Source organism: Planococcus citri, chromosome 3, assembly GCF_950023065.1.
Source record: "Planococcus citri chromosome 3, ihPlaCitr1.1, whole genome shotgun sequence".
Taxonomy (NCBI): Eukaryota; Metazoa; Arthropoda; class Insecta; order Hemiptera; family Pseudococcidae; genus Planococcus; species Planococcus citri.
In genome coordinates this window covers 22,733,775-22,761,106 of record NC_088679.1, presented here as the reverse complement: position 1 = coordinate 22,761,106, position 27,332 = coordinate 22,733,775, and the positions used below count along the sequence as shown (strand labels likewise).

Sequence of the window (27,332 nt, the reverse complement as noted above, 5' to 3'; positions counted from 1 at the left end):
TACACAAGAAAGGTGATACGAAAAATTATGCTAACTATCGCACAATATCCCTAATTCCACATGCTAGTAAAGTGATGCTCCGAATAATCAACAACAGGATCAAGGCATACTTGCATAGACAGATTCCACCTGAACAGGCGGGTTTTATGCCTGGAAGAGGTGCAAGAGAGCCAAGGATGCCGCCGGTATTAAATATAACAATAATGAATAATCGAATTGATTGACTTGCAATTTTTTCCGCTAAATCGTTAAAGTGAATGTGAAACATCGGACACTGCGCATGTCAAAACTGTGGGTGGAGTTTTCTTCCAAAAGTCAACACCTCCCTCCAGTTTTTGGCGTAAATTTCTTGTTGCACACTAGCGAACCTTACAGAAAAGATCGCAAGTTGTTTGTATCGTGATATCACGATAATTGCAATAGGGGAAAATTAATCGATTAGCAATTGATAGCATTGGCAGCATCCCTGGAGAGAGCAGATTTTGAACATCAGACAAATAATCAAAAAATTCCATGAATTCAACATCCCTGCGGTACTATGCTTTGTTGACTATGCAAAGGCCTTTGACTGTGTCAATTGGACTAAGCAATATGAGATACTACGCGAGATGGGAGTTCCAGAACATCTAATTAAGCTAATCAAATCACTGTGTGACAAGAACGAGATGATGGTGAGAGTAGGTGGAGAAAAGTCAACCCCGTTTCAGCCAGAATGGGGAGTGAGGCAGGGCTGCATACTCTCGCCTCTGCTGTTCAACATCTATGGCGAGTACATTATGCGAAAAGCCTTGGAGATCTGGGAAGGCAGCATCAAGATGGGAGGAAGAAAAATCTCCAATCTCCATTACGCTGATGATACCACCTTAATAGCCGCAAATGAAGAGGAACTGGCAGAACTGATCAAGTGGGTCAGGATGGTCAGTGAGGACATGGGACTCCTCATAAATGTGGGGAAAACCAAGGTCATGGTTGTTGATAGAGCTGGATACATACCAGAATCCAAAGCCCTGAATGAATTTGAAAAAGTCATCATATTTATTTACTGTAACCCTATTGACAAAATTATGCATAAAAACAGGTGTGTTGGCACAATCATGCGTGAATTTGGACTTTTCTCAAAAAAAGCATGTGATTCAGCCTGCGAATATCATGCGTAAAAGCAATGGTAAAGCATATAAAATTAAATGGAAATTAAAAAAAATTAAATAGAAATTAAAAAAAGTTTGCCCTGGGTGGGAATCGAACCCGGGACCCGCGGTATAGATTTTTCCTCGTTACCTAACTCACTCGGCCACTTCGCCGCTTGCGAAGAGTGGATTTTTTCCGCATAAATGTTTGTGCGTTGTGAACTTATCAAATTTTAAAATTTTTCTCCCCAAGTCCAAAAAGTGCAAACATTTATGGGGAAATAACTCCACTCTTTGCAAGCAGCGAAGTGGCCGAGTTGGTTAGGTAACGCGGAATAACACAATATGAGGGTCCCAGGTTTGATTCCCACCCAGGGCAAAAAAATTTTTAATTTCTATTTCATTTTATATGCTTTAACATTGCTTTTACGCATGCTATTTGCAGGCTGAATCGCATGCTTTTTTTGAAAAAAGTCCAAATTCAGGCATGCTTGTGCTATGCATAAAAGCATGCATTTTAGCATGCTATCGCATAATTTTTGTCAATAGGGAACTACCAGTACATAAAGTGAACTTGTATTTTTATTTTGGTTCACTTATGGATGCTGATGCCGATGGAGGATCGGCCAAGGAAATTAGAAGAAGAATAGCTCTAGTCCAGGAGAATTAACATTCTATAGGGAAAAGTGGGATAACAAGCTGAATTTTGGTATAGGGGGGTTTTTTGATACGCCGAACACGAATTTTGGGTGTCCGGGTGAATCCGGTGTACGCTTCCCCCTTTTTTGTGGACCTTTTGCCCCCCAAATTTGGTTTTTGGCGTATCACTCCGAAAATATGCATTTTAACGAAAAATTCCTTTGATGTTTTTTGTTCTCCTCTAAATTCCGCGTCGAATGAGGGGTCAGCAAAGTTTCCAACCCCAAGGGGGGTGGGGCTAGAACCATTCAAAAAAGGGGTTTCCTGAAAAATACATAATGGCTATGGGGGCCTAAGAGGGGTGAAATGGTCCCCAAAAGCGTTCGAGTTGATATTAGCATGGAAGATGGGTACCATTGAGAAATTTCCGCGTGAAAAATTTCAGATCCACACCACCTCCCCTTTTTGGGAACCCCCCTTTTCTGAAATTTCAATAACACTTTTCTCAGCCCCATTTTAACCGATTTTGAAAATTTTTCAGTATGTTATGTATATCCTTAGTAGGTATCCTCACAAAAATTTTCAACCCCCTCCCCTCATATTTACCCCTCAAAATGATGTAAAAATGTGTCTTTCCCCTAAGACACATTTTTACATCATTTCAACCAATCGCAACTCTAGTATTGCCTGCGAACATGATGACATTTTGTAACAACACCAGTGTTGATAAAATTGCATACACAGTTTGCCGTAAATACGTAACATTGACGATTAGATCGACAAACCATTTGTAGCCATAGATGTTTTATTTTTCAATTTTTTAAAACGGATTTCTCTTGCTGCGTGAGTTGGAAAATTACCATCACTCAATCCCTGACACCCCCCCCCACTCCCATTGAACGAAGGAATGTCTCAATATTTTTGTGTATTTCAAATTTTTGCTTCAATACTGAACCTTGAAACCCTTTAAAATGAAATCAATTAAAGTAAGAGTGAATTTTGTTTGCCCAGGTTTGAAGTAGGTAAATAGAACGGAGGTTCAAATTCACTTTTTGAGAAATTTGAAAGTTGAAAGTTCGACCTTTTCGGGAAAGCTCAAATTTCAGAAAATTGAAAAATTCGTGCAACATTTTTGGGGAGTGTAGGGAAGGGGTTCAGATGTGCTAATTTTAAATTTCAACACATTTAGGTACTCTTCAAATGTAAGCCTCGTAGACTGTACCATGAGTTCCAGAATTTTAGAAAAATTGAAAAATCGAGTTCACAGAAATGCTTATTTTGAATCTCGACTCAATCTTTTGATAATTATTATGAGCTTTCTAAATTCCACAAATGAGCGTAGAAATGTCATAAAATTGAATAAATCGTGTGATCTATGCTTAGGTGGGTTTCCAAGTGTCAAATTCTATAATTTGATGCCAATATTGTGCCAAAAAATGTTCTGGGCGTGTTTCATAATTAATCGCTTATTGATATTTTTTGAAAGTATACCTACTCACTACTGAGATACCTGTAAGTTTCCTCGTACCATAGTAAAATACTCCTGATTTGTTTAGAATCACCCTGTATGTACAATGGATATTTCGACGAAGAAGAAAAAAAACACACACACAAAGGAGTTTTCTCCTGCTCACGTGGGGTATTTGGCTTTAATATAGGTATAATTTTTACGTGGGTACCTACGTGTAATTTGTAAACGCGGCAAAGTATAACGAGAGGGCGAGTGACAGGGGGAACCGAGCGAGAAGCTATAATGGAGACGTGCACGAGCTTAGCGTGTTTAGCCGAGGAGAAGAGTGAATTAACGCAAAAATTGAAATTTTATGTGGCTAAAAGGGCCGTGCGGTAGATGGGAAACCGAGTAATTGACCAAGTACTCGTCCCGAACCGCTGTTATGAAACGTTTAATTTGTGTGGACCGCTTTTGGGACGATGTTTGCCACATTATAAACATGACCTGTTTACATAAGCCGTAGAAAATTCGTTTCGAATCTAGTCTCGTCGTCGTTTCGACTGCGACGAATGGCGATGACGTTAATTCACTGAGACGTGTCTGCCTCATTATTACGGAATTTAAGTTTCAAATCATGACTTATACTCGTATACGGTAGCTTGATAATTTAAACGCCCGGCTCGAGTGTTAATGAAGGCCGCATGACAGCTCGATGGCCAATTTCGACCACGAAAAATGTTACACATGTAACTTGGAGGTAGCATACGTAAGCCGACTAGGGTGTTTTAAACCTAAAGTTTATTCAATTTCTGAGCGAATCCTTCTTTTGGTAAATTATCGCGAAGCATGGCATGATAATCCTTTTCGCAGTCATCTCAAAGCTGGAGATCGCTGTTAATCTGTTAGCCGAGCAGAAATTACGAATTAATTGCTTAATTGATTTCAATACACGAGGAAACATGGCCTAGAAGTTTATTTTCAATTCGCATGCTATAGATTAAAGTCCGAGAAAAATTTTAAAAATTAATATATTTTGACGTCTGCAATTCGAACGAACATTTTTACCAAACACGAAACATACGTTTAAGGAGGGATGGATCCTACCTTACCTACAGGTTCTTCGGAAACATGAAAAAAAAAACTACGACAAATTGTGTGTAAACTTTAACAACCTTAGACGATGACGATAATTAACGATTAAAGAATGAACTTTTCGCGTGTAACATCTGAATTAAAAGTTTTCAAAACATATTTACGCGAGTTTGGAAAAAAAACATCGATTTTTTTCACTCTCTACTATACCTAAAGTTAATTTATAATCATGTTTCACTTCTATTATTTTCCTGGTCGTGTTACAATTAACTCGTAGACGTTGCGTTATACTTTTTAATATAAAAATATACGTTTACCGGGGGAAAAAAGCATGAAAAACACGTACTTTTGAGGGTCATTGTGTTTTCATAACGCTAAAAAAAAGAAACAGGCTAAAGGTAAAGGGATCGTAACCACAGTATCGGGTCAATTTATGCAATAATTCCTGATTTTTTTTTACACGTTTTACACCGAAATTGTACCAAGCTTATATTTCATAGGTTTTTTTTGTTTTTTTTTCTCCAAAGGTGGAGCTTTGAAGGAGGTTTGAATAATGTGATTTATTCGTTAAATTCCTCCTTTTTTCATACTATATCTAGCTCCTGTTTTTTTTCTCGACTTCTGGTTACTTTGTTCGAATGTCTCGTAAATCTTACCAACGGTATAGTCTCTTTTTAAAATGATGTAAATTTTAAGAATGAAATTGTTTCGTACGGTTGTGTGACTCGCATGTTGTAGATATTCTTTTCTTTTTTTGAAAAATTTAATTTTCAATGCAGCATCCGTTCTTTATTTTCATCTTTTTAAAGTGTTTTTCGGCGTATAGCCAAGTTTCACGTTTAGAAGATAGGTTGTGACTTTGGAGTCGATGACCTTTGTTTTGAAAAAAAAATTCAATCGATGTAAGTTGGAATTTTGAATAAAATTAACCGCGTTGCCGGTACAAATTTCTAACGGTAATTGTTAATTTTATCATTTTTCGCGTTTCTCTGAGGTTGGGAATTGAAATTATACAGTTTGGATTTTCTGGTTGCGTAATTTCGATTTCAGTGAAGGGCAAAGTTCATTGTAACGATGAATATGAGATACGAGGGTTTTTTTGTTGCGTTTGAAGTATAGCTGCGAAGAAGTTGACTAATTTATAAAATGATGAGAATGATTTTAAAACAGATAAAGTAAGCTAGATTATTTAAATCAGTTTGTCGAGAAACACAAAAGAATTGGGTAGTGAAAAAAGAATTTTTGTTTTTATTCTCCTCCTTTCTTCTCAAATTTCAGAGACCTTTCATGAGAGAGTTTATGTAATTTTACAATATTTTGTACAGTACTGAGTACTTGATGTTTCATAATTAGATACTGGTAATTTATTAACTTTTGGTAATTTAGAGGTAATTTTTGTCAAAAAGCTAATTTCTAATTGATTGCAGGCCATTTGAGCCATTTCTAGTTAATTACAGCTAAGTGATTTCTGGTCAATTACGTAATTTCTGGTAAATCACAGGTAATTTCTGGTGAATGAGAGGTGATTTTTGGTAAATTACAGGTAATCTCTAGTAAATTACATGTAGTATCTGGTAAAACATAGGAAACTTCTAGTAAATTATAGGTAATTTCTGCTAAATTACAGGTAATTCCTTAAAAATTACTACTTGCGATTTTTGGTAACTTACAGACAATTTTTGGCGAATCACAGTAATTTCTGGTAAATACAGGTAATTTCAGGTAAATTACAGGTAATTTCTGGTAAATTACGGGTAATTTCTGGTAAATTACGGGTAATTTTTGGTAAATTACGGGTAATTTCTGGTAAATTACAAGTGGTAATTTCTGGTAAATTGCAGGTAGTAATTTCTGGTAAATTACAGGTGGTAATTTCTGGTAAATTACAGGTGGTAATTTCTAGTAAGGTACAGGTGGTTATTTCTGGTAAATTACGGGTAATTGTTAGCAATGTTTGGTAAGTTACAGGTAATTTCTGGCAAATTACTGCTGGTAATTTCTGGTAAATTGCCAGTAATTTTTGGTAAATTACAGGTAATTTCTGAACTGCTGGTAATCTTTTGTAAATTTCTTCTCATTTTTTTCATGAAGTACTGTATGATGGGTATTTTTTTGTAAAATTATTTAGGCAAATTACACTAGCACTAGATGATTCTATTTTGTTTTTGTAATCTCTCTTGTGATTACCTCTCTCTTACTCAATTACATTTTCTTATTCTAGAAAACGGTATCATTTTAAATGAAAATAAAAAGAAAATATAGTTTGATATCTCATCTTTACGTTGCACTAGGTGCAAAATACCCTAAAAGCAGCTTTACAAAGTTGAGTGAGTACAGTTTAGTTTGCTTCCCTTCCTGTAATTGAAACATCCCCAACTTTTTGCTCCAGCGACATCATAACTCGAAACCGAAAATCAGTTAACTGCGTTGGCCGGAGAAAGTAGTATCACAAATGATAAACGCCACAACGTCGCCTCGCCTTTACTATAGCTGTCTTTTTGTCGAAGCTGTGTAATCATTTAATAAATTAGCCGTTTTTCATCATTAATCAATCGTTTTGTTTCGAAGGATTAATGAAGCGTTACGTTACTCTTGAAAAGATTTATACCATCAAGGCTAACGTAAGTCAAGACGGACGGACTCGTGTCTCTGGCCAAAAATAATGCGTCGGTATAAAGCCGAAAAAATATGGCGATTGGCTATTTCGTGGGTTCATTTTTTTTTTTAGCTCGCTTTTTGCTAGAAATGCCAAGCTGTTTAAAGCCTGTCAATCTAAACCATTGACTTTCGAGCGGAGGAAAGAGTGAACATGGAATCTGTTTCAAGATTCGGTGTTTTTGAGCCTGTTTGATGGTTTTATTCATTTTTTAACCCTTATTATGCTTTTAAATTTTCAGTTTCTTTCCTCACCACTAATTTTCAACCCTAAAAAAGATCATTTTTACACACTGTTGGAGACCACTCTATATTTACTGTTCCTGGGGAAAGGGGGCTGAAATTTGGGATGGAAAATTGGCGAGTTTTTTTGAAAGTAAATGTTGAGAGTTTCAGTCCCAAAAAATGTAAGTTTTCGGTGTTTTTTAACCGCTCCTAATTTTTTCTGCATTTCATATGAAGCTCAAGAGCTTAAATTTGAAAGTAATATTTTTCTATCCTTAATTTGGCACACCAAAACAAAACTGATTCTTCGAGTTGAAAAATACACGCAGGTATGGCAATGACATAAAACAAGATGAAGGTTACGGTAGCATAGCTTAAGAAATATTCGCGAAACAAAAATACGAGATTTTTTAACAAATGGAAAATACAACGTCGAGTGTAATAACCGCCCCCTATGGAAGAATATAGAAATCGTATTTTTTCGAAAAACAGCCAGAAAAACATAGCAAGGATGGGAGAAAAGCAGAACTATAAGATCAAGGGAAAATTGATAATCTTTTCTTCAGGCCCGGTATACTATTCTCGAGTTGATAAGAAGAATAGGAAACGAAAGCACTTAAACGAAAATCGACTACACGGCGAATGAGGAAAAAAGAAGTGTAGAAGCGAAGAAAAAAAAAGAAGCACGGAGAAGCCATCAATACGTTGATTTGATAAAGCGCAAAGAAAAATACAAATACCAACTTGTGCCTGCACCTCAGAGCAGCACAATGGCGAACAGGAACAAACAAAACGAATTCTACAAAATGGGAAATAACTGTCATATCAGTATTTGAAATCAGCGTTGCCTTCGAGTTCGCGGGCATTCTTCTTAAAGGAGAAATTTTAATTAAAATTTCGATCGAATTAATTTCCCTTTTCTTGTTCTATCATGCTGCAATTTACCAACTCGACGACGTTTACCCAATCGAATTCATCCATTGTTCGCCGTCCGCGAATACGTGAAAAATTAGTACGCTTTTCAATTAGTATACACGATGAAGGATGAAGGGTGCAGGGAGAGGAGTGAATGGAATAGGCACCTATCGCGAGTTGGCTGCATTTTCACTTTTTCTTTTTCTTTTTTTCTTCCAATCGAATGGATATGATTTATTTTTGTTGTTTGTTAGGGAAAGTCTATTGAATACGAATTAGACATCGTTTCTTTACAAGTTGAGTATGAATAAGTAAACCAAAGTATGTCGGGATTTTTTTATTTTCTTATGATTTATACCCCCTTCTCACTTCTTGTTAAAAACTTGAACTAATTTTTCTCATTACAAGAATACAATTTTAATTAAACTTAAGAAAAAATTCGCCATCAAGTGTTTTTTTTTTCGTTCCAATATTTTAGTTACTTACACAATTAAAACGAGTGAAAAAAAAACTAGAAAAAAAAGTACTTAATGAAGAAAATACGAAAAAAAATCAGCCGCATTATTCTCCAATATTTCGAAGCAATTCGCGATAAAAGCCCATTTAAAAGAGAATCATCATCGAAGCGTGTTAAAACTTCTTCGATGGAAGCAAAAACACAACTCGTACTGAGAAAAGAATGGAATCTTGGGTATTCTTCGTGTTTTCAATAGTGCAAGTGCAACCAACAAAAAATTTTCCCAATTGACTTCGTTAATGTTTGCTGCACTTTACACTCGAATAGTGTTGAGATTTCAGAAACAGGCCACCGAATGGTTATGTGTAGTTCTTTCTGCATGGCATCGATTCGTTTTTCTTTCTTTTTTTTTCTATTAAATTTCTATAGTGCAGTATTACAACTTACCGTCATCATTTTTCAATTAAAAATAAAAACGAGTCTTGAAATGTTATCCTTCATTATCGAGATTAATGAGATGAGTTATCCGTGTAATTCATCCTTCAGCGTAAGTAACCCATGTAACTGTAAGCCTTCGATAGCATATAGTTAGTGAAGTAATGGTTTTCTACTTGCGTGATTTCTGTTGAATGTAGTTTGTATTTTTTTTTCGGATGTTCTTACACTGCATTTCATGCATTGGTTTTGGTTCATACGAAAATATGATTCATAATAATTTCAAGTTCTTCTTCAAAAAAGTTTTCATAGAAAATAATGAGGAAGTAGATCGAGGTAAACATGTGAACACTTTTACAAAAAAATAATTTTATCGTTCTTTTTTAAAATGGGAATTTCGAGTAATTTACGTACGTCAGAAGATATGTACAAAAATGGTAATTTTTAAACTTATGATTTTTTTTTTTTGTAATTTTCTTGGTTTCATCTCTAAGTACCTAACTACCTATGTAGTTGGTACTTATGAAAAAAATTCTCAATAATTTCAGCTCAGCAACCTAAAATTACATTTGACCAAGATCAAGAAAACTTTCAAGGTGGGAAAAAATCAAAAAAAAATTCCAGACAGTCTTTTTGGTACAAAAATGACTCAAAAGTACAAAAAAACTAAAAAAAAAAGTAGTGAAATCTGTTATACTGTATTTTTAGTTGTCATTTAATTTCCTCTGTTTTGTGCTTTATTACAAATAAGTCATCAACCAACCAATCCAAAATCGTGAATTTTTTCTCAATTTTCTCAACCTTTTTCCATAATTACAACATCCAGAAAGAGAAAATACTTCTTGAACTACTTGTATGAATTTTTTAAAAGTTCATGCCCTCACTTTAGTTGGACCACTTGTCTTTTTTTGAAAATAAATTTTCTGTAAAACTATTCTTTCAAAACAATGAGATACCTACGTCGTTTTACAACATCTTGAGCAAAAAAAGAAATTAAAATTCTGAGGTCGTTGGTATTAAATTTTTTAAAATTCAAAAAGTTGCTCAAAAATCACAAAAATTTCTAATTTGGTGGATTTTAATGGGGTACCAACCTTGTTAGAAGTTGTGTAAACATTTTTTTACAACTGGGTATCATGGTTCTTTTGTGAGAAATTAAAAGATTTAAAAAGTTTTTGCACTACTTTTTCGAAGTGTGGAGAAAGGGAGAAGAAGGAAGGGAAAAATCTTTAGGTAACATGGAGAATAATACCTGAAAAAAAAAATCACCCATTCATAATTTGGAAAATCTGTAGATGCTCTCGAAACTTGGTTTGGTTTGGTGGAGGGGAGAGGGGATACCTATGGATAGAATTTACATGATAATTATGAAATCTTATTTCGAATGTACAAACAAGGCACTAAAAAAATTACGAATTGGGCCTCTTGAATTTCAGTAGACATCTTAAAATCCAATGTATTCAAAAATTTTCTATTTCTGCGTCATAGTTTTTCTGAATGATCTTCTTTTTACAAAAAAAAAAAAAAAAACTTGAATTGGTTCCCTAAACTATTAGTCTCCTTCAAAGTTGAAAAAAAAAATAAAAAAATGAAATGAAAAATATAAAGTAAAAAAAAAAGTGTGTAAATTCATTTTTGGTCAAAACCCCTCCAAATAGTTTGTTTTTCAAGAAGGAACTTTTTCGGTTCCCCAAACAATAATGGGATCTCTGTACGAAGCCTTCCCAAAAATTGAAAAAATAAATTGAAAATTGCAGTCTGTATAGAAATATTTGGAGAATCGTTCATTTTTTGTCAGAATTATTCTAAATTGCTCCTTTTTCAAGCAAAACCCTTCCTTGATTTCTCAAACCGCGTTGATCCTGTTCCCTTAAAATTAAAAAAATTTAAAAAAAAAACAAAAAAAATCAAAGTTTGTATATGATTTTTGTAAATTATTTTTTCTGATCAAACCCCTTCTAAATGATTTAGTTTTTCAAGAAGAAACATTCTTTAGTCTTTCAAACTATGATTGTCTCCGCGTATAAAGCCTTCCAAAATTGAAAAAATGAAAAAAAAAAGGAATGGGTAATTATTGAAGTCTGTGAAATTTGTTTGAAAATTGTTCATTTCTTGTCAGAATTTCTGTACAGAACTTCCTTTTCAAGAAAAAACCTTCCTTAATCTCCCAAATAATATTAAAAAAAAAAAATCAAAAATTGAAGCGTGTAAAATTTTTTGTAAATTTTTCATTTTTGATTAAGTAAAAACTAAAAACCTTTCCAACTAAATGTGTAGCTTCCTTTTCAAGAACATCTCCCTTGGTGGCCTTGGTCCATGTAGTCTTTTTGAATTTCTTAGAATAGTGAAAGTTTTTTCAATAGGTGGGTAGGTTGCTGCAATCCTATACTTGAGCAATCGCACCTTCAGTGTTCATATTGGCCAGTCGGCATCTCCATACACCTGTATAGCAGCTGGTGTTCCTCAGGGTAGCGTCCTGGGGCCTATTCTGTTCTTACTATTCACCAGAGACTTCCCTGGAAAGTACCTATTTGCTGACGACTCCTGTATGGTTGAAACAGATATAACGATTACAACGTGGCTGTTGCCAAACTTCAGGCAAAGGTAGCATTGCCAAGTGGACTTGTAATTGGAAAATCAAGCTGAACGAAGTCAAGTCCGTCAGAGTGGATTTTGCTCTGAGAAAGCATAGCTACATACTGCCCTACAACTATTGGAGGAAACCCAGTTCCTCTCGCCTCTAGTGCGAGGTACCTTGGACTACATCTTGACTCCAAGCTAAACTGGCAGGAGCAGGTCAGGAAAAAGAGAACTCAACTAAACATACTTTTAAAGAACTTCCAGTGGCTCATTGGCAGGTGCTCCCCAGTGAGCCTGGCTAACAAGAAACTCGTCTACACTTCTACATTCCTACCAGAGCTGAAAACAGTACTTGCTGACAGAGGGTAACTACTGCACCCGTATAGTAAATTCTCGCTACTTGCTAGTAGTGGGTAGCGAGTTGAAAAAATATCGCACCGGTTCACATTATAACGTGTAGCGAGTTGAATGCGCAGCCGGTGTACCAGAGTGACATCATAAACCACACCCAATAGACGATACTAGACTGACGTCACAACATGGCGGATTTGGTCTTATCAGTACATTTTTCATCAATTGTGGGCCAAATATCGCGTAAAAGTGGCACTTTTCGAAGAATTCTCTTTGAATATGTGAAATTTTAGAAAACTGACCAGAAAAAATGAATTCTCCGTCAAAAATACTTCAGTTTTGCTGCATTTTAATCTAAAATTATATTTAACCGCGGCAGGGTTGTTAAAATTACCGTAATTTATTCGCTGGTAAAATACGGCGGTAAAATACGGTAAAATACGGTATTTTACCGTATTTTACCAACTTGAATATAATGAACTTATAGTGTTCAAAGTTCAAACTTCAAACCTTCAAAAGTTCAAACATATAAAATTATTGTATATTATGTAATGGGTGGAAATTTCAACAGTGGCGTAGCCAGGATTTTCTCAAGGAGGGGGCAAAACCAGATTTTTAGGCATGAAAAATCGAAATCAGGGGTAATTTTCTGAAAATCTATTGTGATGTGTGGTGATTTCATGAAAAAGAAAGCAAAATTATTGCTTGAGCGAAAATTTTTAGAAAAAATGGGTCCAAACAACGAAAAAACGTCCATTTTGGCATGTTTTCTTACAAATTTTTGCTCGCAAGGGGGGCCATGGCCCCCTTCGCCCCCCCCTTGGCTACGCCACTGAATTTCAATAATTTTCTGCTTGAAATTTGAAAACAATATGAAACTATAAAAGGGTTAAAATTAAAAATTACATTAACAAGTTAACAACACATGAAATTGAAAAACATTGAAGTTACTGAAAATTACTAAAAAGTAAAAACTAAAAAGTGATGAAAGATGGCCAATGCCAATGGCAATGGGGAAAAATTAATTGTATAACCAATAACCATGCATGGATTAAAATTAAAATTTTAAATCATTCAACATTGTCAAAAAATAAAAAATTGACCTATTTGGTTATTTTAAATAAAATGATTGAAATAACCAAAATTTAATGATTTTGAAGTACATTTTAATGACATTTCAACATGTTTTCACGATTTGATGCAATTTTTTCTGATTTTTGACCAATTGTGAATAATTTTCTGGCAATTGTTTGGTAATTTTCAAGATATTTTCCTGTTTATATGTAGCATGTATCAATTATTATTAGCATTGATGCAAATAAATTGTGAATTTTGATGCCAATCATCTTCAGCTGTTGATTCATCCTTTCAACTTTCAAATAAAATAATGTGGCAAAAAAATGCTTTTTGGTAATTTACGGTAAAATACGGTAATAAACTTTTGGTAAAATACCGTAAAATACGGTAAAATACCGCCGTAATTTACCGACATAAATTACCTTACAACCCTGAACCGCGGAAAAAAAAGCAAAAAGTACCTAGTACTTTTTCAGGATATTTGGCCCGCAATTCACTGATAAGAAGCGACATCGGCTCGAAATTGGCCTCTTTTTTACTGATAAGAACCAATAAAAGCTGTCCGCCATTTTTTCCTAGTATCGTCTATTGTCACACGATAGATGATTACATGTCAGTGGGGGGAGCGGCATTGTGTGACAAGTGTTGCAATGTGTGTTATGACTCACACTGTAGGAGTGCCGATAAAACTGTGTCGTTCTCGCTATACAATACTATCTGGTATCTGACTCAACTCGTTACCTGCCTTAGCGGGTTCAGCCGGTATTTTACCCCGATACCAGTTAGCAAGTAGCGTAACCGTTTTCAGCTCTAGTTCCTACCTATGTGATCTTATGGATGCAAAATCTGAGGTACTACAAAGAAGTCCAACAGACTGGTCATTGAACGGTTCCAAAATAGAATTATGAGAGAGATTACAAGTGCCCCATGGTACATCACCAACGAGGATCTCCGTAGAGAACTACACCTGGATCCTGTGGACAGAATCATTGAGAGGAAAACCAAGGCATACTCCAGATGGCTGCACAACCACCCTAATTCAGAGGCCATTGTTCTACTTGATGCGGCAGAGAACACCTGTCGCCTTAAAAGGCAGCATATTTTTGACATGTGAAGTTATTTTTAAAAATTACTGTGATTAAGTGTTGGCACAAGCCAGATAATACATATAATAAACAATTTGAAAAAAAAAAAAAATCATAGAAATTCAGACATAGAAACTGAAATTTTTCATTTATTGCATTTTCCCTCCATTTTTTCCTAAGTTCCTATACTCTCATTCTGAGAAGTCAACACGGAAAATTGAGGGATGTTTTGTCAAGGTCAATAATCCAAAAATAATTGAATTTTTGAGTAAAATAGGTCAAAAACACTTCCATCAACATTTTGGTCCCTCCCCCATTGCTTCAGAAATAATGACCTTATGAGCATAGCGTTTTTAGAGGGATGGCCAAAAAATCTTGGAATTTTCATTGAATATGTATTAGTATGGCTGCATTTTTCGAGTAAGAGTTAAAATCTATTCTATTGAAAACAGCTTCATAGATAGGCATTTACAAAATAGGTATAAAATACGATCTTATAAATTTCATTTTGAAAAACAGACCTTACCCATCGACATTTTCATTTTTCAAGGAAGGACGAGAAGGTGTGCGTTTGAAAATATTCCTTCCCCATTCTCATCCCCTCCCAAATAATTTGACAAGTAAACAAAGAGAGAAAGAGGAGTGAATGAGAAAGGTTTAAAAAAAATTTGCAGATCGTTATCTTTTTATCCTGGATAGAGGAAAACGGCGATGCGAATAAAACAAAGTAAATATAGCTATATTCTATTAACGGAACATTGTTTATCTTACGCTGGTTTGGCTTATACTTAAATTATGTAAATTATAACGCAGCGTTATATTAATCCACATTGATGTATTACTTTGTTTCGTATTATAAAGGGACATTAAATCTTTCCGCATGCACGTTTAACGTGGCGGATAGACTTGCCGCTGCGACTCGACTGCCGTTTAGCAATTTTGACAATTCTATTTATGGTACGAGTACATAAGGTTTTCCATAACCTACTATACAGAAAGGAGTTATATACGCGTGCAATTTTTTCGTATCCTTATCACGTACATTAATCCTAAGACCGAAAACATTCTTTTTTCAAGTTTCTTCTTCTTATTTCAGCGTCTAGAGAGCTTGTATGGTGCGTCTGTAGTAGGTACCTAATACCTATATATGTGTATTTGTATTATGTATTTTCTGAGTACTACTATTCACTTCATTATCATAAATTTGAAAATTCAGTCATGAACTCGGCTGCGTTCATAGTTCTTTATAGATATTTCTGTTAAGGAAACGTTGTCTTTGCTACTCCTACTACATATAAGTAGTATAAGTATGGAAGGCTTCCGCGTGCATGTATGTGTTTTGTATACACGTACGTAAGTATGTGTGTGGGAAATGGTAAATATTTGAAAAAGGATTTATACGAAGTTTATTTGGACAGGCAAGCAATTACTATTTGTATTGCATTTTATTTGCGCTTTATATACTGGGTAATCATTTCGTCGATGGTAATGTAATTTACGACCTAGTACAAGGCTCGATTTAATGAGCGAATTCAAAGGCATAAGGCATAAAGCACGTTGATGCGGTGAAACGTGGAGGGGGGAATTTTCTCGAATAAATTATCGACAGTGGTTGAAGCGAAGAAAGAAGGGGAACGATGAGTGACTTCTTGTTAAAACATAGACAAGGCATACTTAGGAACTTAAAGGAGCTTACTTTATCTCTAATTTCTTGTCTCATTTTTTCTCTTTCTTCTTCCATTTTTCTATGTTTTTCTTTTCGTCTTTCTTCGGCTTCTCGGATAGCTTCTAATCGTTCTCTTTCTGCCTCCTCTTCTTTCTCTTTGTCTTCATCATTATCGCCATCTCCGCCAACGGCGCCTGAAATAGAAAAAATACACCTTGCTATTATACATGTCTAGATATAGAAAAGCTTGTTGTAAAAAATAGCGAATTTTTCCGGCGAGAGGCTGATACAATCGAAAATCATATATACGAGTATATCCTCGAGAAAAACAGCATGTAAAAAAAAAAAAAACGAAAAGGAAATGTTTTAAAATAATAAATGAGATTTTATCAGAGATTCGAAACATCGCTTCCGCACGTTTGTCTGCGGAGAAAGTTTTTCGCGAACTGATTGGTCGTGTAATCTGCGAAGAAAAAAAGTATAATCAATGCCCCATGATTGATGGATACAGTTGAAAACATTTATTTGCGCTGTTTTTCTACGGATTTTTCTTCTTCTCAGCAAATAATGTAGTACTAAGAACGAATGCCGAGAGGATATGGAGAAGAATGGCGTCGCTTTTACGATTGATAAACTTCATCGGATGAATTTTTTAGCCGACGATTGATTCTATGTACGCCAACAAGACGGGCTTTATTCGACGAGATGTTTTCAATTTTTCGCATTTACTGAGTGAGTAGGTTGAGCAAACGACACGATTGTGGCTATTTTACGTGGTTTTCATCTTTGGCTGATTGGAAGATATGATAGGACTTATGGTAGAGTAAAATGGTGTTATCAGAGAGCTCGGATCGGGGCGTTAGAAATAATGAAAATTACGGTTCATTTGTAATATTAGAGGGTTTTTTTTGTGAGATTGTTTAGTACGAATTACGAAGGGCTGGGTATATTAATTAATTTTTTTTCGGTGGTTTTTTAGTTGTTTGGTGAGCTTGTTTTTTGTTTTGCTCTGTTACTGTGAAAGTTCTAAATGGCTGGATTTTTACAAAAGTTGAGCTTTGTGGGTATGTGAAAAAGTGAAAAAAAGTACCAACAGAGAAAAGAAAGATGAAACAATGGATAATTTTAGTTCACTTATCTATCAATGTGCATGTGGGTAAATATAACCGAATTCTTTTTTTCTTTTGAAAAGTTGCTCCGGCTTTGGGGCTTTTCCCGAAGGAGCACCTGGGAGTGGATGAAGGAGCCAGGTTGAAAAAATGATGACATATTCCTTTTTAGCATCTTTGAAAACAAACCAATTTGATAAATCGTATCCATGACTTTCATATTAAAAAAAAAAAAAAAAAAAAAAAAAAATGGGAGCAATTTAATTAGAGTAAGATGAGGTCGTCAGTTGCCATTGGAAGGATTTATTTTGAAACCTCAATATTTTACTGTACAAAAAGATGCCGATGTGTATTTTTTAAATATCTCAAATCATATTTCTTTGAAAATTTCAGCAGTTCTGAAGCCTCGAGCAGATCTTTTACAGACTTATCGATGGAAAAGTGGAGTATTGTATTTGTGGGACCACGATACGCTCATTCCTGTAAATTCGGGTTTCCTTTTATGAGGTTTATACACATATAGATTTAAAATTTGTCACTGTGGTGCCCGTTTGAAGTATACATTATTAATCATATTATATGCTTTGAATAGTCAAAGATAATAATTATGTATTCATTGTTAATGATTACCCTGATGAACGACTGAACCATTTTTTATGAAACTTGAAATCTCAAAAGTCCATCACCATTCCTATAATGTCGAACTTTCACCATGATCCAAAAGTTCGCAACTTTCGAGCGTAATCGCAAACAAAATTGAGCTTTTGGAAATTTTCATAGGATGACTTTGTACATACATACAAAATTCATTAAAAATTGAATTTTTCAGCAACGGCTGAACCGATTTTGATCAAATTTGAAAATTTCACAACTTGGCTACTTCGCCATCATTATCAAGTTTCCAAAGCCTCAAAGCTTCCAAGTTTATCGAGCGACAAACATTTTTTTCGAAATTTTTTAAAACTCATCACCTAGAAAATGGCTTAACCGGTTTCGATGAAACTTGAAATCTCACTAGGCCTTCACGATTCCTACAAAGTACTAATACGACCCTCAATTTTCAGTGAATCATTCATAAACGAATTGATCCATTTTTTGAAAAAACCGTTCACCAACGAATCGATCAATTCTTTAATTTATAAATCAATTCGTTCGCGAATGATTCACAAAAAATGATTCAATTCGTTCGTGAATGATTCACCTAAAATTGAGTAAATGAATCGATTCGTTCGCGAACGAGTCACTTATATGAACCAATTTGTTCGCGAATGATTCACTAAAAATTATTCAATTCGTTCGTGAATGATTCACCTAAATTTGAGTAAATGAATCGATTCGTTCGCGAACGAGTCACTTATACGAATCCATTCGTTCACGAATGATTTATCGAAAATAGAGTAAGTGAATCAATTCGTTCGCGAACGAATCACTCATACAAACCAATTTGTTCGCGAAAGATTCACTAAAAATTATTCAATTCGTTCGTGAATGATTCACCTAAAATTGAGTAAATGAATCAATTCGTTCGCGAATGAGTCACTTATACGAATCAATTCGTTTGCGAATTTTTCATCAAAAATTGAGTAAGTAAATGAATCGATTTGTTCGCAAACGAGTCACTTATACGGATCGATTCGTTCGCGAACGAGTTACTCATAAGAATCGATTCGTTCGCAAACGAGTCACTTATACGGATCGATTCGTTCGCGAACGAGTCACTTATACGAATCAGTTCGTTCGCGAACGAGTCAATTATACGAATCGATTCGTTCGCGAATGATTCACCTAGAAATCAGTCAGTTTGTTCAATCGCCAATCGGTTGTGAATGACTCCAATCGTAAATTAGTTGATTCGTTTGCGAATGATTCGTCAAAAAATCGATCAATTGTTTTAATCGGCAATCGTTTGTGAATGTTTCGATTCAATTGTAAACAGATCAATTGCTGTACAAATATTTCAAAAAAAGTGAAGCAATTCGTTCGTGAAAGATTTTTATTTGAAGAAAAGTCGGTCTTCTCACAGTTCTCACGCTAAATGCATGAGGGTTTTTTAAATTGAAAATTTCCCGAAATTTCACTCATAAAGTTGGAATGCTAAAATTTGCTTTTAATACCCCAATTTCAACTTGCTGAGTGGATCGGAGGTATGTACTATGTAGTTTCAAGTCGTTTTGAACCGTCGCGACAACTTTTTACAACTTTGAGCTTCAATAAGTTTTGAATGCTAGTGCTTTGAAGAGAACCCCATCTGAAAGAGGATAAAATTCTGAACATTTTAGTTTTTTAAAACATCTACCAAACTTCTCAGTTGTCATGAAAAATAGAAAACAAGTAATTTCTTGTGCGTGAATTTATGTTTCATTCACTTCTCATGTTGTTTGATTTTTTTCGTTTTATATTATTTTTATGGGGTTCGTTTTGCTCATACTCATGCTCATCATCTCTGCTGATGATTCTATAGAAATTCGTCATTCAACAAAAGCGTCCAAATTGATAATATTGAAAATGCAACTCATCGTCGCATCCGAAAAAATCGAATCAAAAAACGTAACAGAGAAGAGAGGAGAGACACGCAACATCGCCCTATAGTTAACGAGACCATAAAAGTATTTAAGAACATCACTACAGAGATAAAATTTAAGTACGCTGAGGGTTCGGTGTGTTCAAGTTTTTACCCTTATATATGTATGTACGAACGCCGAGTGAAACCTCTTTCGTCTTTCAAAATGGTAGTATAAACAAAACTGAAAATAATTACTCAAAACACACATGTGTCGCGCATTGTGTTTGCGTCTCAGTGACATATTCTCATCAACCGTATACGCGTGTATTATAGACTACTACACAAGAGGGGGCGATAAGCTAGCGGATAGAAACAATATACTCGTACTCTTGGCTGATACGTTCTGCAAATATGTACAAGAGTATAGTCGACATTGCTGTGGAGATGAGGCAAACGACGACGAGTATAGTGGGTAAAAGCTTTCAGGCGCTATGATACGCAAACCATACAGGTAGATTAACGTTAACACGTTTAAAATAGGTACCGGTGCCTTACCTATAGTACGTTGTTGTTGTTGTTTTTAGTAAAGAATGAGAATTTATTCTTTGTGCATATGAAAGCATAGATACGAGTACGATGGAATACAGAATGAAAAGCTTTTCACGATTGTATTGTCGCAAAGCGCGGGTGTTATTCATTCAATATACATATTATATAATACATACAATTTGTTTCGTCTTCTCTCTGTCCTCATTCTCTTATATACCTACTTACTTCCTATCCTCAGATAACGCAGATACCAAAATTTGTAAGTTACGATTAACATCAAGCACAACTGAGCACAATGTCATACATGGAATCCAGATTATAACCTTAATTAGGTCAGTATCTAATATCTGCTCGAAATTTTTACCCACCGTTTTGGACGATGAAACAAAAATTTTAAACTTCACCCTCTTTCTTTGCCTTTCGCGACATCACAGCGCACATTACACTACACAGCAGCTACTCTTGTCGTTTCCATTTAAATATGATATATCGACCAAGTTTCACAACCATTCGTACCGACCGCTAATTAATCATTTTTATTACGAAAAACAACGACGACGACGACGTCGTCACCCCGCCTATACGGCTGTTTAGCTCGTCGCTGTAGCTATAAATAGTGTACAGGCAGCGTGGATCCTGCATCCTTCATCCTTGCCAGGGTTTTTCCTCTACCACATAATGCACCGTAACCCATCCACCGACCACACATTAGTCAACGAATTTAACTCGAAATACGAGTAGTATAACCTTCATTAAGCTAAGGCGAAGCTAATTAGATTTTGACATTTTCACCTTTCTATACTGGGATAGGTATGTACTTCCCTATCACTCCGCTCGACGAACGAATTCGCCATTTTTTTATTCGACTCGTTTTCACCCGAACTTTGAATTACTGAACGAGCCAAATTGTGGAATTCGTCTTTTTTCGTGTGCTGTACGATACAGCATATTGAAATTACCACCGTTTTACCATCCAAGGGAAATATTTACTCATTTCACCCCTCACCTCTGGTCATTGTCAGTCAGATAATGAAAGTCGACGGATCCCTCTTGACATTCTGTGGACCCAATCCAACGATCATTTTAAAATGAGCAAACAAGGAAGATATTCCAACCAGTCGAAAAGTTTTGATTTGGACGCAGCTAAACTGAGAGAGCATGCATAAATACATCTCCAGCCAACATTTTAAGAGCATAGGCGCATTTTTCGATCATGGGTGGATTTTTGAAAATTTTTTGAGCAAATAATACGAAAAAAATCAAAACTTTACCAAATTGGCCTAGAAAGTGAAAATTTGGTATTTACCCTATTTTTGCACTTTCAAATTGATTTAAAACGGTTTGGAACCAAGTTGAAATCGGTATTCTCCAAAATTTCACCCAATGAAGTTGGAATATAGGTAGTAAAAATTCACTGTATGTTAATAATTTGAACATATTGAGTCAATTGGAGATGATTTCACGCCATTTTGCAGCCTTCAGCTATATTTTAAAAATTCCAAATTTTCAAAAAGTTCCACGAAAACTGCTAACAATAAACTTAGCTCTCGTGAATGATTGATTGCACACAAATCTTGCAAAATCGGTTTTGGCCTGTTCAGAACTGTATTTGTAGATTTTTTGAATATTCAATTTAATGATTATTGAGGATCATTTATACTTACAGAAAATGAAATTTCAAGAATTGTAGATAGTCATCCGTAGAGCTTGGATCCCAAAAAATACTTTATGGAGTCGACCGTATGACTTTCTGAACTATTTTTCTTGATCTGATTAAGAATAGAAGCGTCCATCCCCTCCCCTCGCCGTCGATTATTTTGATTTTTCAAAAAATAAATACCTCCCCCTACCAATTAAAAATTGAAAAATCGAAAACATTTTCGGAATTGAGTAAAATTATAAGCATTTTGTTGTAAAATCTCACCAATCATGTGTAGGTATCTATCGGTGAAGCAAATAAATGGATTTAAAAAAAATAAAACATGCATCGAAAAGCAAAATATTAAAAAAAAAATAAGCTGTAATAAGTCTAAAAATTTTCAGAAATCGAATGTCATGATTAACTTGATGACAAACAACAGGTGAACAGTCTGCAATATTCATTAAACTGGAAAAATCATTGTAAAAATTTTGAAAAATCCGAACATTATTCAGACAAGATGAAAAATTATTAAAAAATTGAAAATTTCAGTTTATAACGTGAGAATTTTATCAAGTACAAAATAGAATAAAATACATCTTGTCGAACCAAGAAAATATAACCTCATCAGTATTACTGAATTAGGAATTTTCAGGATCCAATGCCGTCTCACTTTAATCAAGTGACTCTTTGACTACCCCCTCCCCCATTTTCTGTTAGATTTGATTATATCTAATGAGAAAATACCATTCGAATAGAAAAATGAGAAATTTCGAAAATCTGTGGTCATTCTGTCACTAAAATTGGGTGATTTTTCGATCACCCTTTCCTCCTCACCTTTGATATATCCGAGACCATCGAGAGCTAGTCGATGTTGGCCTGAGGGCAAATATCATATCAGGTTCCATTTCTAAAAGCAGATGTTACATTGAGGTTTTTGAGGGAGGGAAGGGAGTGGTGTCGACTGAAAATTTGTGCCTGATGTGGGGGGGGGGGAATATTAGTTTTTTCAATTGATATAATATTCTGATGACTAATGAAAATTTTTATCTTTTTATATGGATTTTTGGAGTCGTCAAATGTGTATTTTGTTTATTTTAAAATGAGAAACAAATTAGCCCGATTAAAGCGAGGGCGAGAGCTTTTGAAAATTTTCATATTTTTGAGATGCCTAAAAACGAGTTTTTTTTAAATGCAAGGAGTTTATTTTTCAATCTTTGAAATTTTAGAATTTGAATGTTTTTTTTAATAAGCTAAATTTTGAAAAAAAAACAGGCCAAGCAAGGCCGAAAGCGCTTGAAAATTTGTGATTCGAGACGCATAAAACGATGTTTTTTTGTGATGCTTCAAAACTTGAATTTTTTTAGAAATTTCTATCTTTATCTTGAAAAATAAAGGAAAACGAGCCCGAGTAAGGGGAGGGCAAAAGCTTTCAAAAATTTGCGTTTCGAGGAGTGAAAAATAATTTATTCTTTCATCACGGGCCCTTATGTTGCCAGGCCCGAGGAAAACTGTCCCCTTTTCCCCTCCGTCTCAACAGCCCTGCATTATATCTCCCTGTCGGTCCAGTTGACCCGAAAAAAGTGTACGTGAGTTTATAAAAATGAATTTCTGCTGCCATTTTGTAACAGAAAATATTGACGATTTTTTTATACCCCCTTCCCCCTCTCCTCTTTTCTCTCACATCTATTTTTTGATCTGGTTATTTTGATGTTCTCGAAAAATATCTCATTAAAATAAATATACGATGAAATTTTACAAATCTGGTCTTGAAAAATTGAAAAATTTTGGATTTGATAACTTGGCTGTGGAGTGGTTTCGCTCTTATCTGTCAGGGAGAGCTCAGAGTGTGCGAGTAGGAGATTCATTGAGTGTGGAGGTACCGGTTGTTCGTGGAGTTCCGCAGGGTAGTATCTTAGGGCCTTACCTCTTCTTGATTTATATCAATGAGTTGCTTAAATTGCCCTTGAGAGGTAGGTATTGCAAGTGCTTTTGCAGATGATACAGTACTCATTGTATCTGCTGACTCCAAGGATGAACTGATAAGTGCGCTGAATAGTGACCTACAAAGGATCAGTCTTTGGTTTTCTCAGCACGGGCTTAGGGTGAATGCTGCAAAGTCAGAGCTTGTTGTTTTTGGCTTTCAAAATTGATATGTGCGCGACTTAAGAGGTAAGGTTTTCCTCCATGAGAGGGAGTGCGGTGCTCTCTGCTCCTGTCCAGCTCTGGTACAGGTGGAGAAACACAGGTACTTGGGCGTGTGGGTAGATCAGTGCTTGACGTGGAGGGAACACTGTTTGGTTTTGAGGGCAAAATTATGTAAAATTGTGTATCTGATTCGCTACTTGACTAGTTTGGTGTCTGGTGTTCATCATCGGAGGTTCTATGTGGCTGTGTTTGAGGGTACCTTGAGGTATGGGATCGCAGTGTGGGGGGTGCAGCTACATACTGGATCCGGCCACTACTGATGCTTCAAAAGCGAGCCGCTTGGTTAGTTGCTGGTGAACGCTGGGATGCTCCCTCTCAGCCAGTTTTCCGTTCTTTGGGTATCTTTAAGGTGAGGCAAATTTATTACATCACTGTGTTATCTTCTGATGCACAGGTATAGAGACACATTTGGCTTGGGGGTGGGATGTACTAGACGTGCTGCGTCGGGTGTTGTTCCGCTTCCTGGCTGGAGAAAGTCAATGTCTAGGTCAGTTTTTTTATACTTTGCTGCCCATCTGTACAACAGCTTGCCAGTGGAATGTAAAAATGTGAGTGTAAATGGTTTCAAAAGAATGATTGAGGAATATGTGTTATCCATCCTAGATGAATGAATGTTAGTGTGGTGTACCGAGCTATTACAGCAAGTTGTTTGAAATTATTAATTGTAGGGTATTGTTCGCTCTCTGGTTTTTCTATTTTCTAGTGGCTGAGTGTTGGTTAATTATCTATTTATCTACTTATCTATCTATTTGTTTCTTTATTTCATTTATTTTTATTATTTTCTTATTTTTGTATTTTTGTTTCTGTCTGTGTAATGAGGAGAGAGCCGATCCCCCGCTCACCGAAAGGTACTGGTGGGGTTGTAATATGTATCTATTATTAAGATTGTACTGTACGAAAGAAATAAATAAATGTATGTATGTATGATGTATGTATTTTGTCGCTGGAAAATGACAAAAATGGAGCAAGTGACTTTGTTGAGTCAACTAATTCACAACCAATTTATTTTTCTGTGTTTCAGGTGAGTACGAATTTTTGCCATACATACGTCCATTGATAATTTTGGAAGAATCTTGCACAATCGATATTTGCTCAGTTCGAGATGTGGTTTAATTTTTTTCAACATTGGAAATTCCGTTTGACTTGATGATTTGAACGAGTCAGTTGAGGTAATCTTCCAAGTAAAACATTAAGTGACCTTTCCTTTTTGTAAAATACGATCAATTATCTCAATTAAACTAATGACCAATTTTTTCCCCTTTAAACCGGACTCTGAAGAGGCGATCTCTGGAAATATAATAGGTATACTCGCAGTACGTACCTAGACCAACATAAACCGATTAAGCTCGGTTGTGGAGAAGCACTCGATGGGTCGAGTATATACGCAGCATACTCTTCTGTATTATAGGTACTCGTATGAGCTTCGGCCGAAAATTATTACTTCGTTCATATCGCGCACTTTTGCAGAATTAATTAAAGCATTTTAATTATTATCCTGTTGGAGTTCTAATTATCTTTTACTCGGCATTAAGAGGGAGGAAATTTAATTAAAAACTTTTTGCGCTTTAGTAACTACTATAGGTCCTTCGGTCTCTGGGTTTTTGTTTACTTATGTAATCTACATTATGAAAGGCACCGATAGGTATCTATATGTATGTGTACGAGTCGATGTAATTATTTTATACAGGCAGCAGGGGCAGTATTATCATAGGACTGGTACACATACCTACTTACACATATACGCGATTACCGACCGGAGAAATAATAATAATAGTAATAACAATAAAAAAAGAATCTCGATGTAATAATTCGTACGTATATATTATATAGGCGAGCTTATTTACATGAACAAGAGGCAGAGCGGAGGGGAATAAGTTAAACGCTTGGCATTTTATTCTCTAACGTGTACCTACGTAAGTTGTAATTTTTTCTTGGCGATTCGCGAAGCACGTGCTTGACGTAAACACGCGGTTTTTGACCTATTTACCTCGCATACTATTACACAGTTTTTACACCATGTACGAGTTTACCTATAGACTTACGGTTTATGGATATGGTCTTTAGCAGTTATTAATGTTGAAAAAAAAAAGGAGTAAGGGTGTGATAAGCGCTCCTTTTATACTACAGCGTGGGATACGCGCAAAAAAAAAAGATGCTGCGTAACGAGATCTCACCTCTAATACCGTACAAATTGAAATTTTTTTTCCTCCTTTGGAAGATTTGACCTTTTTTTTCTTCCTTTCTGAAGAACGTGTTTATTATTGGCGAGACTCTGTTAGTTCTCAGACAAAAATCAAGGTAATATTTGAAATAAATCTCGAGGTATTATTTAGGTTTCGAATGTAAATTCGAGTTTGTATAAGATTTGACCTTTTTTTTTTTCGAGTCGAGATTTCGAATTCGAGCACACCAATCAAAATACACATATAGAAAAAAAAATGTAAAGGCAATTCGAATGGAAAGTCAATATGTAGTTTATTCAAAAGTTGAAATAAATTTCGTAAAACAACAAGCGTTGCGGAGAATGGCGACATGGCGTGGATTGAAAGCCGTGTACAAAAAATCCGCCGTCGAATCATATTTGAAATTTTACGCTAGAAAAATATTTTCGCAACTTTTTCCCCTCGAATAGGGCATTACGAGGTAATCGGATTCCGAACCTACGAAATCTGTGTACTTTTTCTTTTATTTTCACCGCAATAAAAATTTTCAACTTTTAGTCTAAATGTAATTCTCAATATTTTTAGATTTTTCGGTATTATATTGGCGTTATTTTTACTGTTCCTACGTTTTGTGTAAAGATATGTGCTAAGTTTTTACGATTGTTTTGAAAGGGAAAAAAATATGAAGGATACGTGTTTCGTGGTGGAATTACTAATGTAATGTGAAATTGGACCAGAAATCTGGAACGAATAATATTTCGTGTTTGTTACCAATATCTACCTGTATAAGTTCGATTTTAGAGAAAAAAGGTGCGTTTGATGTGAAAAGTGACCAAATTTGAAGCACAACGATTAATTTTATCTCTCTTCGGAGACGTGAATTAAAACATAGTGTTTGATGGCACCTACTCGTGGCTGGATAAATTCTTGAAATTTTTAACACAGTTGTATTTTTTCATTACCGTCTTATTCATGATAAAACAACCTAGTTTTTTTTTTTGAGACACGACATAACATTTTTCTGTTTGTTATTCGAATTGCAACGTACCTACTTTGGAAAAGTAAGAAAAATCCGAAACACCCGATTTAGATATGTAAAATTTGTAAAAACTCGCAATTACCATAGCGAAAAGAAATTCATTTGATGAACAGATAGATTACGAAATTTGCATTTTTACTCTTATCGTATCGTACATTTTAGGAAGGTCCTTGAGTTTCTGTAAGTTTCAGTTCGTGTACAGTGAGAGGAATTACAATAAATGTTTTTTAGAGAATAAAAAGAAAACTAGAAGCTAGGTTACTTTATGAAGGTGTTTGAGATGAAATTAGTAGGTGAACTTATCATTGGATCGTATTCGTAGAATAGATTTCTTCGCAAAATTTTGTTATGCCATTTCTTAACGTA

At 35.2% G+C, this 27,332-nt stretch overlaps 1 protein-coding gene across 4 annotated transcripts in view; it reads right to left on the bottom strand.

Moving 5' to 3' along the window:
* cpx (complexin) overlaps positions 1 to 27,332 on the bottom strand; it is a 478,766-nt gene that overhangs the window by 14,848 nt on the left and 436,586 nt on the right. For all 4 annotated transcript variants that reach the window (XM_065358572.1, XM_065358569.1, XM_065358571.1 and 1 more), the window contains one exon: positions 15,788 to 15,951. In XM_065358572.1, coding sequence (XP_065214644.1) covers positions 15,788 to 15,951 — 164 coding nt within the window. The remainder of the gene's footprint in view (positions 1 to 15,787; positions 15,952 to 27,332) is intronic.